At 38.6% G+C, this 12,692-nt stretch overlaps 2 protein-coding genes across 6 annotated transcripts in view; one reads left to right on the top strand and one right to left on the bottom strand.

The window, feature by feature from the left end:
* si:ch211-153b23.7 (TNFAIP3-interacting protein 1) overlaps nt 1-138 on the top strand; it is a 46,379-nt gene extending 46,241 nt beyond the window's left edge. For all 5 annotated transcript variants that reach the window (XM_044127607.1, XM_044127604.1, XM_044127606.1 and 2 more), the window contains exon 7: nt 1-138. This exon is cut by the window's left edge and continues 545 nt beyond it. The gene's annotated coding sequence lies outside the window, so the exon portion shown is untranslated.
* A 3,869-nt stretch (nt 139-4,007) lies between these two features.
* LOC122837314 (glutamine amidotransferase-like class 1 domain-containing protein 3A, mitochondrial) lies at nt 4,008-5,613 on the bottom strand. Its single transcript, XM_044127602.1, has 5 exons — nt 5,555-5,613; nt 5,027-5,139; nt 4,733-4,904; nt 4,432-4,633; nt 4,008-4,357 (listed from the first exon to the last, which is right to left on the bottom strand). The coding sequence occupies exons 2-5, from the start codon at nt 5,132-5,134 to the stop codon at nt 4,165-4,167; spliced, it is 675 nt and encodes a 224-aa protein (XP_043983537.1). The 5' UTR covers nt 5,135-5,139; nt 5,555-5,613; the 3' UTR covers nt 4,008-4,164.
* Nucleotides 5,614-12,692: the final 7,079 nt, after the last annotated feature.

Below are 12,692 nucleotides of genomic sequence, written 5' to 3'. Positions count from 1 at the left end.
CTTACATTGTGATTAAAGCTTTCTTCAAACCCCCACAAAGTACTTTCATGGTACAGTGGGAGGACACTATACTTTGAAATGGCATTATAGTTGTTGTAAATTAAATCAGTTCAACGATACTCTGTTTGAATGATTTAATCCAGTTGTTTCCTGCTTGTTTTTCTTCAGCTGAAGTGACCTCTTTGCAAATTTTACCGTACATGATTCCTGTAACAGAAGTTAATACTACAATACCTTGCAGAAGCACTAAGACCAGGGGTGCACCGATTGCAGTTTTCTGGCCAATCACCGATTACCAATCTATTAAATATCCTGACATGCCGATACCGATTTTGGCAGATACCAAATTCTTTTGCCTAAAATGTTGCAAAATATTGCAAGAAAGTTCATGAGTTGCCAGCAGTGAGATGACTATTGTTAACTCAAACATATAGACATGATCTGGTGGGGCGGTCTGCTAATCAAGCCTCTCTCACATCAGAGCAGAAGAAGATAGCAGTTGATTTAAATACCTTTGCAGAGGTAGATAAAATCAGTATATAAGATCGGCTTCACTTGTAAAAAAATCACAGATAATCGGCTGGCCTTAATTAGGTACATCCCTAATTAAGACAGCCACAAACATCAGAGTTATTTTTTAGAATTTATGTGATATATGCATACACTACAAAGTGGTGCATGATTGGAAAGTAGAAAGATGCATATGTTTCACAATTTTTTCCAGTCTGGTGTGCATTTATATTTTGCTCCCCTGGATCAATACTCATTCTACTTTGCTAATTGCTGAAATGTAGTGAGATTGACTAGAGAGCATTGTGAAGTCTTGTCACAGGTACTCAAGTGGATTTAGGTCTAGAATTTGAATGGGCCATTTAACACACAAATATCATCCAATCTAAAATATCCATTTAACTTTTATAAAGTATTTTCTTCAAAAACTGTCTTGTGTTTAGCTCCACCTATTAAATCTGCATCTTCTGTGTCTCTGGTGAGAAAGATCATTCCCGTAGGATTAGGCTGCCACCATGTAGAATGCTAGTTCCATGAATGAAAGATTTCTGGGGTTTACAACTTATAATTGTTCTGTTAATTGACTTTCCCACCTAAGCCGTGGATCTCTGTAGCTCCTCCAAACTGCTGCTTCTCTGCTCTCTTTTCTCTCTCCTGGTCTTTCACTTTACGTTGTCCTATATTATTCTTTCAATTTCCCTTCATTGTCATGCAGCTGTTTGGGCAGCGAGAAATAACAAATTCGTAACAGAACTGATTTATTTATTTTGAGAATAGATCACAGATGTTGATACATGACTTCTAAAGTCAGTTTGTGAAATTAGATTTTATTGAGGGATTTCAAAGTTAATTAGGCTGAATATAAATTGATGCTACAGAGTTACATCATCTATAATTTCTTTCCACTTCATTGGAAACTTTATTATACCTGCATGTTGGTCTGCCGCATAAAATTCAGATAATATATACAACAGTGTGTGGTTGTAATGTGAACAAATTTTAAAACGTTCCAGGTTCATGTATGAATACTGAGACGTGATCTGAGTGCAGCTGCAAGCCGTGTGCAGCAGGGGGCAGAAGAACGATTTTAAAAGCGTTGTAATGTCAACATGTAAATGCAGGTAGAAATCATGGACAGTAGGGGGCAGCATGACTAATTAGGAAGCATTGTGTCAACACTTAAATGCTCCGGTTTCTTTACTAAAAGTAATGCTCAACCTCAGTTATTTACGGAGGGGGGGAAAAGCTTATTTTAATCCACCTTTTTTATTTTGTTCTCCAATGTAATCTGTTTATTTAAAACAGACAAAATATCCACACTTTTTACAAATAGAAAGAAACAGCTAACGTATCTTCAGGACCTTCCATCATCCGGTCATTCAGCAACAACCAACAGAATATAAGGTAATACTAACTCCATTACATATCGTATTTAATAAGCTACCAATGTAAAAACTGACAATTATGTTTTGAAAAACACAATTTACAATTATTTACAATTATTTACATTTACAATTATGTTTTGAAAACATAATTGTTTAGCACCTGCAAAACTATTAAACAATAATGACTAAAAGGCAGTAACGCTGAATGAAATTATTTGCTGTATTACAATATAGTCCTTACTCTCTTTAAATCCTGATTCAGGATTACACTCTAATCACAAACAAATCTGATCATTGTTTTATTTGTGGATCCTTTAAACAGGAGCAGAATATTTCTAATGTTGACATATTCACCATTCCTTAAAAAGTGCAGTGACTCATAAAGACACACTTAAAATGCCTAAATTAGCCTTTATGTTTGAGTTTCCTAAAAGATTAGTTACTCGGGTTACTTTAAGTATTAACATTTAACTACTCACCAGTCTTACGTAATTTTCGAAGCAGTTTTATGTCATTCAACAGAAAATAAAATAGTTTTTATTGCGTATTTTAAGTCAATGGTATGAGGTTTTCCCTTTTCTATTGGGGAAGCAGCATCAGAGATGAACTGGAACACATCCAATTAACTGCTTATCATAACTAAACATATTGTTTATATATATATATATATATATATATATATATATATATATATATATATATATATATATATATATAAAAATTCCCTTCTCACCCACATGGTGGTGATTCTTCTTCCTCTTAGCTCGGGTCCTCTACCAGAGGCCTGGGAGCTTGAGGGTTCTCATGAGTATCTTGGCTGTGCCTAGGACTGCACATTTCTGGACTGAGATGTCGTATGATCTTCCAGGGATATGTTGTAGCCACTGTTCCAGTTTGGGGGTGACTGCCCCGAGGGTCCCGATGACCACAGGCACCACTGTGGTCTTCACCTTCCAGGCCCTCTCCAGTTCCTCCCTTAGGCCCTGGTATTTCTCTAGTTTTTCATGCTCCTTTTTCCTGATGTTGCAGTCACTTGGTATTGCCACATCCACCACAACGGCTTTCCTCTGTTGTTTATCCACCACGACTATGTCTGGTTGGTTCGCCCTCACCATTTTGTCTGTCTGGATCTGGAAGTCCCACAGGATCTTAGCTCGGTCATTCTCCACTACCTTCGGGGGTGTTTCCCACTTTGATCTTGGGGGTTCCAGTCCATATTCTGCACAGATGTTTCTGTACACTATGCCTGCCACTTGGTTGTGTCGTTCCATGTATTCTTTCCCTGCCAGTATCTTGCACCCTGCTGTTATGTGTTGGACTGTCTCAGGGGCCTCCTTGCACAACCTACACCTTGGGTCTTGTCTGGTGTGGTAGATCTGGGCCTCAATTGCTCTGGTGTATATATATATATATAGTTTATTTTAATTTTCCCTAAGAGTAGACTTGTTACTATATAAAGTGAAATTAAAATGAAATAAATGTTAGATATATTTTTTCTTACAACAGTGATTCCATTCAGGCAGTGGGGTTGATGTGCAGTTCACCCAAAAATAAAGATTCAGGAATCAGTGGTGATGTGTCAAGGTGGATCCTGGCACTGTCATCCAATGACAATTGGTAAGTTAGTGACTTGACGTGGTTAGTAAAGCTACAAGAAGCTGGTGAATCACTACATTTAAAATTGCTGAATTTCTAACAAATTGTTATGCAAACTCTTTTGTTTTGATATTCACGCATGTATTTCGTTTAGAGACGTCAGTCCGTGTGAAATGTGAAAATATTTCATATTTTTCTACCTACATAAAAGTTTGCAATTGCTTTCCATACTGTAGAGCTACTAAAATGTCGAGCATAAGCAGATTTTACTTCAAATGTTTGTGTGATTTATAGCTACCAAAGAAAAGAAAATCTGTTTTAGAAAACTTCTTAAGTCAAAAAAGGGGCGTGGAATCTTTTCAATGTGTATACAGCTGAAAGATTTCATAAATGTAGAGTAGAGTAGAGTAGAGGTACTTTATTCATCCCAACAGGGAAATTACTTCGCAGTTGCAGCATAAAGACAAGACACAGTAACAACTGTGTACACAAAACGTAAATAATAAGAAAATCTAATAATTAGAAAGCATTTTATTGAAAATTTAAAACAATCCACACTTTAACAATTACATTAAAGCAAATTGCTGTATTTTAACAATAGCCAAAATGCTCATGAACACATTTGATGCATATTTTAAACAGGTATGTACAACCAGATATGCAATAACACTCTTTAGGCAAGTTTCAGGGTTTCTTGAACCATGACGCCGATTCCATCAAACACTTTGTGAAAGGGAGCGTTGCACATAAAGGCAGAGGTGGTGACCAGCTTGTTCTTGACATCAACGTGAGCTTCATCCACGTCTTTGTTCACGTGTTTGCAGCCCATGTCCTTCAGAGCTCCAGCCGTCTGAGCAAACGGCCACCTGAAGATAAAAACCAAGTGAATGATCACACAAAATCCATTAAACTAACATAATGTGAACAGAGATTTACACACTTTTCACACTCTTTGTCCTGCCCCACGGTGAGCTCACAGCCGGGCAGCAGCTTTGCAGCCAGGACAGGGGAAATGCAGCACATGCCCAGAGGCTTTCCTGCTTTGTGGAAATCCTTGATGATCTTCTCCAGTTGTGGCTGGACGGTGCAGCTCTTGTTCTTTAAAGCCCAGTCGCTCAGGTTCTTAGCCACACCAAACCCTCCTGATAGAGAACGTAGGGGTTTGTTCAGATACCATCATTAAAACATTAAACAGAGAAGCTTCACACAGCTTCATCTGAGTTTATAGCAGATCATCTCACCTGGAATGATGGCAGCGTCAAACGCTGAGACATCCAGCTTGGCCAGATCAGTCACGTCCCCCCTAGCGATACGAGCGCTTTCCTGCAGGATGTTCCTCTTTTCCTCAGTAGGTTTCCCCTCGCAGTGATTTACAACGTGCATCTGATCTCCGTCGGGGGCAAACATCTTGACCTGAGATCAAACAGCATTGAACATTTTCGCCTCTCCAAAATGCTATTATTTTTTTTATAAAGTCGTGGTTTCCAGAAAAATTAACAACTTAGAAATATTTTTTAGCCCGTTCTTGTCCTTACTTTTGCTCCAGCACGACTCAGATGGACCAGGACGGCAGAGGCCTCGTGGATCTCTGTGCCGTCATAGATGCCACAGCCAGACAGAATAACTGCAACACGCTTCGCCATGATTACTGAAAAACACACATGATCGTTTTTAAAGATGCAGAAAAACTTTTATCTTTTTTAAAGTTTTACCTTTTTTTTATCAATATATGCAGAATAACCAGTATAGGTGGCTAAGAGCCTGCAAGAGTTTAGACAATCATTTACACTTGCAGTCAAAAAATGAGTTACCAGAGCGTTGCTGCTGCCAACACTGCTGGTCTTAGATAATCCACCTAACAGAGAGCCTGTTGCTGTATTAGAACCTTAAATAAACAAAGCACCTAAAGTTGATTCTAAAATTTGTACTGCTGCCATTTATTTTAAACTTCTTTATTACTGTGTCTCATTTTAGTGCCTAACACCAACAAGCTTTGGTCTAATTTATGGAATTAAAAAAAAACCTTAACATGAGCAGCTAATGCATGGAAGCAGATTTCTTACCTTAATTAAGAGGGGTAGGTGACAGTATGCACTGTATGTTGGACCAACGGAGCTACTCAGTGCAGGTTTGACAGGAGTGTTGCAGAGCAACACTGTTTATAGTCCTTTCTCCTCCCATTGTCCTTTGTTTAAGTCAGTGACATCATCCACCTCCAGGTAACCAGGAAGACCCGTTGCATTAGAGGAGAAACTGCTGACTCATGTCTCAACGGCAAAGTAATAAAGTAACGGCTTGATTATAGGAAAGATTCAGTGTAATTACCCTGATTACAGAGCAGTTTAAGAAAAAGGAAGAAAATTATTTTATTGGAATTCAATATGCAATAAAATAAGTAAAAAATAAATGCTCTTCTTTTTTTAAACTAGCTTCACCAAAATATATTTTATAGAAATATCAGCTTTAGCTTCCAAATAGAACTTGATATCAAATAGAATAAGCACCTTCGTCCAATTCAGCTGCAGTTTCACCTGTAAGATGCCAACTGACACTGTCTATGTGCTGGTGGCTGCCTGGAACAAACCAGATGCAGTTCTCAAAGTTTACAAGTAGGCTTCATAGTTGTAAAACTTTGTCTGAGCAAAGTTTTTTTTGTTGTTTTTCTGTCACTGATGATCATTTTTGTTGGGCTTCAGAGTTAAGAAGCAGGCTGATGACCGACCCATGCCCATGTGGATCTCTTCTGTCAAGCAGCTGGAGCTTGTTAGACACCTGCTGAGTCCCCTGCTCCTGGACTTCATGGAGGCTGCATGGCCTTATTCTATCAGCATGGTCATCCCCCGAGGAGAGTGATTTGTTATTTTCAGGGAAAACTGAGTTCATGATGTGCTCATGTGAATATCTGATGGGCTTTGTTGGCTGACTTTGATAGGACCATGGTAGAACATATTTGGTTTGGGAGATGCTGCCAAACACATCGGGAGCCCAGACTGCGCCGTAGCTACACATCTGATTAATTTGGTAAAGTCCAAGATTATGGATCAACGCCCATCTCAGTTTAATTAAAAATGATATTACATTGCTGACTGACCATCTTCTATTTCTAAAAGGTGGGTCCAATTGCAGTAACCTCAGCCAACCCAACAGGTGAGGCAGATACAACTCATCATAACCAAGTTTATGCTAAACTGGGAAAAAGGTAATAATCATGAGATAGTTGTCGGGGACCGGGGTTTTGTCCCCTTCATGGGTTTTGTTTGTTCCACTCTTGCTACTCACCTTCTGTCCAGTAGATGGCGCCATACCCACCTTTCTCCGGAGAGGTGTGCCATCACCTTCCACACCAGTCTCAATCATCTCATCAGTCCTGGAGTACAAGAGGGCCTGACTGCCAATACTTCGATGCTGTTATACAAAGGGGAATTAATGGCTATATTAATGGCTCTAGAATGGCGTGAGGAAATGAGAAAGACGGAGATATTGATCTGTTCAGATTCAAGTAGTGCATTAATAAGTATTTTAGAGCAAAATTCAGAAACAAGACAAGATATCATATTGGATATTAATCAATCCATTTTTAGAATTAAAAAATATGGATCCTAGATTAAATTAGTTTGGATTCCTGCCCATATTGGAATAGTAGGAAATGATTTGCTGGATAAATTTGCTAAAAATGCAGCAAAACAGGATAATGTTGAGCTTAATATCAAAATAAGCAAAAGTGAGGTCAAAAGTATAAGTAAAACGTATATTAAAAAGAAATGGCAGGAGCAATGGGATAGAGAAGTCAATGCAATATTTTATTATAGCATTCAAAAACAAGTTGGGGAATGTAGGAAAGGTAAATGGAATAAAAGAGAAGAGGATGTTGTATCCAGGTTAAGGTTTGGGCATACGGGGTTAAATAGTACTCTGAAAATAATTAACAAACATAGTACAGGTATGTGTAGATATTGTGGAGAGTCAGAAACAATACAACATATTTTTCTAGAATGTCATAAATATAATCAGGAAAGAGAGGTGTTAATCAGAGAGTTAAATAGAAACAAAAATAAATTAGATATTAGAAATTTGTTGCAAAAATCGTCTGAGGATGTAGTGTTCAGCAGCATTTTTAGTTTTCTTAGGAGGACAGGTATTATGGGAAGAGTATAGTGGTTTTACATCTGGTTCATACTCCAGTCTGGAAGGTGGCGGTAATGCACCTGTAAGTTGTTTGCCAACCGTCATAAAACAAATGCTGGAGTATTAGCCTACCATGGTGCTCTGAGCCCTGATGTGCTCGATCTGAGATTCTTTCCTCGAAAGACCTTTGAGTAATCCCACGTTGTCCTTTCTTTGTTTCAGCGTCTCCAGTGGCCTCCGGCTGGCAGTCGTACATTGGTACGACTGGTACCACTGTACGACTGTACAGTGGAGGCCCGAGCCTACCTGTCCGCCCTCCACCACTCCTGTCAAGACCCTGGATCACCTGCAACCACAAAGAGATCGAGACCCCGGACCTCCAGTAAAAACCCTCAGACAAGTTCTTTAACTCCACAAGTGAGATTGGTCCACTACTACTGTTAGCACTCCCGCCTCCCATTACCGTGAACTCACCATATTCGCCGTCTTTCCATAGAGTGCCGATTGTTTCCTGAGCCATAATCCCCAGGATCAGAACCGTTCCACCTATCGTTTATTTTCTAATAAACCGCGTTTACTGATTTCGTCTCTCCTGTGTGGTGTTCTGTATGTGGGCTAAACAAATTGAACTGATCATGACAATAGTATTGAGTTGTTCAGCTGAAACAAATAAAAATGTTGTTCATGTAGTGAATTTTCTTTTTATTAAGGTTGAAGGAGTGTTGTGTGATGGACCCTCCCCTGAGAATATGGCATCTATTGTCGTTGACTGCACCAAGATTGAAACTGGACAAATTGGTTTCTACAGAGTGGGCCTCATTCCAAAATCCAAGGTAAAACAAGCAAGACCAAATTTTGCCCATTTGTCTATAAAAGCTTTTGACCATTTGATTTGTGGTTTCTAAATTTTGGTTTTTGTTGTTTTCAGGTCTTCCAGATTTTTGAGACAGTTATGAACCGACATAGTCAAGGGCAAATAAATCCTGCTTTTGAACATGATCTGACTCCTCCAGACACCCAAACCGAGGAGAGTTTGGGACGGGATGAAACCTCGGAATCAGGAAGAGAAATTGAAAACTCAGCACTCTCCACAAAACATGAGCAAAGCACAGACCTCAAAAGCGACTCCTAGTATCTATTTTTGGAGATTTGTGTCGCTTTCTAAAATATGTACTTGTTGGGAACCCGGCGTTTTGGTTCCTGTTTGCGTTCTGTTCACCCTCTTTGTTGGCGGTTCCTCATTTCACCCACCAGAGGGCGCCAGAGGCTGCACTAAGGGGTGGGTGTGCCCGTGGTTCAGCGCACCTGTTGTTCATCTTCTAATCATCCTGAAGCTTAAGAGGAGCGGACTGCCTGCACTTCAGCGCCTGAGTGTTTGCCAGTGATGGTACCTCGAGCCTCTCTGCTTTGATTTTGTTCTCTGAGCTACCTAGAGTAATTTCTCCTTGTCCTTTCCTCTCTCTGGTGTTTTCCTAGTGACACTGAGCATTCTCTTTGTGAAGAGCTATCTCTGGCCTTTTGGATTTCCACTCCTCGTGACGCCGTGGAATTTACCCACTGTTCACCCGAGCCCAACAGTCATCTCCTCAGCCAGATCACAAGCAGTTATCGGAGCTTTTCCCCAGCTGGCAGTCAGATCGCTCCTCTTTCTTCCTCCACGCTCAGAACTTACCTGTTTGCTACCCTGCCCAGGAATCGCCCAACTGTGTCGTCCTTGGAAACCTGGACCGACTCACAGCCGCAACCAAGAACTGGCAGTTACCCTCTCCCAGACTGAATCTACCATCTCACGAATGAGCAGATGACCCCGTGAGCCCGTTCCTGGATTCTCTCTCTCTCTCTCAAATTATCTTATCATTTTGTGCAAATAAAATCTCATTTAACTGATCACTGTTCTCCTGTGCTTGTTCTGCATGTGGGCCAAGAACTTAAACCTATTATGACAGTATGTCTAATAAATCTAGAATATATAGATATGCAATAAATATCACAACTTACATTCATGTAGTTAATTTACATTTTGTTTTATCAGAGAGCAACATTTTGTGTATATTGAATTAGAAAACAAAACTGCTTTAGTGTTTACTTTTTCTGCTGTGTCATCTTTTTATTTTCTTTGTGGCTGGATAAGAATAATATCTGAAATGGCATGTGCACTATGTGCATTTAAAGAATATTACAAAAGATATCACCTTTACATGAACACAATCTGATCTATGAAGTAGATTGTTTGCATTAAAATGTTTCAAACCACGGTGCCTGTTGTTCCATAAAAGTAAATGCTGTAAAACATAAGCAGAAATTGAAAACTCAAAAACTAGAACAGTGGAATCCAAGACACTTTCAGAGTACACTTTTGATAGGAAGGGAAAATGCAATTTTGTCATTCAGATCAGAGTTTAGAATCGCATCAGTCACTTATAATAGGTATATATCTGCATATAAGCACTCTGAATAGTGTGTGTATATATATATATATATGTGTAGGTGTGTGTGTGTGTGCGTGCTCTTTTATTTGGAACTGGCAGCTCATAGTTAGAGTGAAGGAGACCTGTGCATATTTGCAGAGACTCATCTAAAGTAAATACTCACGTGATTTCACATATACAGGATGTCAACCTGGTCTGGAAGAAATAATACTGGAGTGTTGACACTGTTGACCTACATTAACTATAGTGAAGATGCACTGTCAGCACAGTGAAGTCCAAGTGTCAAAGGTGCACATTCACAGCTTGCAGCAAAACATGTTTTACCATTTTTATGTGCTGTACATTATTGGTTACTCGGACACATTATGGCGAAACAGTAAGAACAGATTATTGTTGTTGGCATTAACGTTTGTTTTTCTTTAAAATGTTACAAAAAGATGTTACTGAAATAAATCCCGAGTATATTCTACAGTATTTTTCAACTGTATTTTTGGTTGGAAGGGAAGTAGAATAAAGCAGGTTCTCTGGTATTTTTCTTTTTTTAATATGTACATAGTGAAATACCTCCTAAAAGGCAAGAGTTATTTCTCCCAAAATGAATCTTAACATTGATATGGATGCAATGCATACAGAAAATAGCCACCTGTTAAATTTACCTGTTGATTATGATAAACGAGACTCTGGTATGGATTTATGACTACTCTTTGAGAAGGTGTTTTTTAGCTTGTCCCATTACACCAAAATTCAATCTGTTTTTTTGGATTATTTTTGTCTATTAGACAAACAAGATGTTGTGTATAATTGTGAAATTGAAAGACAAGAACAGATACTTTTCAAAGCAAGGGCTTGGTTATGTTCTGGGGCTAGATACCTTGCTGCTTCTGGCACAAGGTATCTTGAATCTGTGCAGGGTGCGATGAAATGTCAATGTTACCCTGCAACCTTGGGTAACCTGAGGGTAATGTATAAGATGATCTTCCCTCAACGTGTGATGCTGTGATACAGAGAAGATGAGACACACACACGTTGAGCTTCCGTCAGCATCTAACAGGAAGATTTATTCTTCTTGTGTACAATGAACATACTCCATATTTCCAAATCTTTTGCATTTTTAACAATACAAATAAAAGTACATAAATTTGCTTTTAGCTATTTTAATAGCTTTCACGACCTCTATTCTGCACAGATAAAATATACTTGAATATTTAAACAGCTTATCTTACAACTGTATTGTTTTACAGAACAATAGCACTTTATCTGCTACACAAAGAAATACAGAACTGAAATGGTCCTTTCATGCTGGGTCTCTTTACACTTAACAGCCATTAGTTACGAATGTCATACAATCTGGTTTTGCTGGGTTTTGAGAAGGAAACGCCATTTTGCAGATAAAGCAATTAAAATAGCGTCATTTATCTGAAAATCGTTTTGAAATGTACAAAATCCAACCAGTTCAATATGAATTCAGCAGTACTTTAGCTGTTTCTCAGCTAGCTCAATAAACGGAAACAAAGTCCGCTAGCATTAGCATAAACCAGCCTCCAGAACTGTGTCCCACCTTCCACACCATACTCATCACAAATCGGACAACATGACTCACTAGTCAACTCCCGATTCAATAACCTCTTCAACTCCCAAAGGTTTGCTTAAAAATAATTTTTTACTAACTTGTGATCAGAATTTATTGACGGAATCTGACTTGATGTTGTGTTTTTATTGTTGATTCTTTGTTGCATTGTGTTTTTATGTTTGATTTGATGTAAAGCACTTTGAAATGCCTTGCTGCTGAAATGTGCTATACAAATAAAGTTTGATTTGATTTGATTTCAGTAACGCGTTAATTTGTAACGCGTTACTGACGTCGGACCACTTTTTTCAGTAACGAGTAATATAACGCGTTGCTATTTCAAATCGAGTAGTCAGACTACAGTTACTTATCAAAATCACTGTGCGTTACTACGTTTAAATTCCTTCTTAGAGTTTTCCAGACAACAGTGGACCACACAAATTACTCACGTTTTAATTTTTTTGTACAATCTCCTCTTCAATTCAACCTTATCAGTGGAGACACATTGTTGATGTTACCATTATAAAATAGCTTACAAAAAAGTATTGACAAAGATCAATGTGATTTTCACAGGAGGCAGAGCGTTGTTGTTAGCAGCTGCTGAAAGTAACTAAAAAGTTACTTTTAGTGTAACTTAGTTACTTTCCAAATCAAGTAGTCAGTAATCTAACTAAGTTACTTTTTCAAGGAGTAATCAGTAGTCTGATTAAAGTTAAGTAACTATGCCAACACTGCTTGTGATACAGAAAAGATGAGGCACACACGTTGAGCTTCCGTCAACATCTAACAGGAAGATTTATTCTTTTTGTGTTCTCAGTTTTTTCTATACCACCAACAAAGAGTTTTGGGGGGGGGGTTAAATGATTCTGTTAAAACACAGCGTCTGATTTTCATCAGTTCATTTTCAGTAAATTTGTATTTATTGTCTCCATTTCTAGTTATTTCAATGACTGTTGTGGGCTTTTTGGTCAGAGGGAAAGCAACATTTTTCGTCCACGTGTGTAACATGCTGCTAACAGGCAGAAGCTCATGTAAGAGGAGCCTGCAGGCAGGGAAATGTCTGTTCTGCAGTAACAACAG

Source organism: Gambusia affinis, linkage group LG09, assembly GCF_019740435.1.
Source record: "Gambusia affinis linkage group LG09, SWU_Gaff_1.0, whole genome shotgun sequence".
Taxonomy (NCBI): domain Eukaryota; kingdom Metazoa; phylum Chordata; class Actinopteri; order Cyprinodontiformes; family Poeciliidae; genus Gambusia; species Gambusia affinis.
This window is presented reverse-complemented; position numbering and strand designations above follow the sequence as displayed.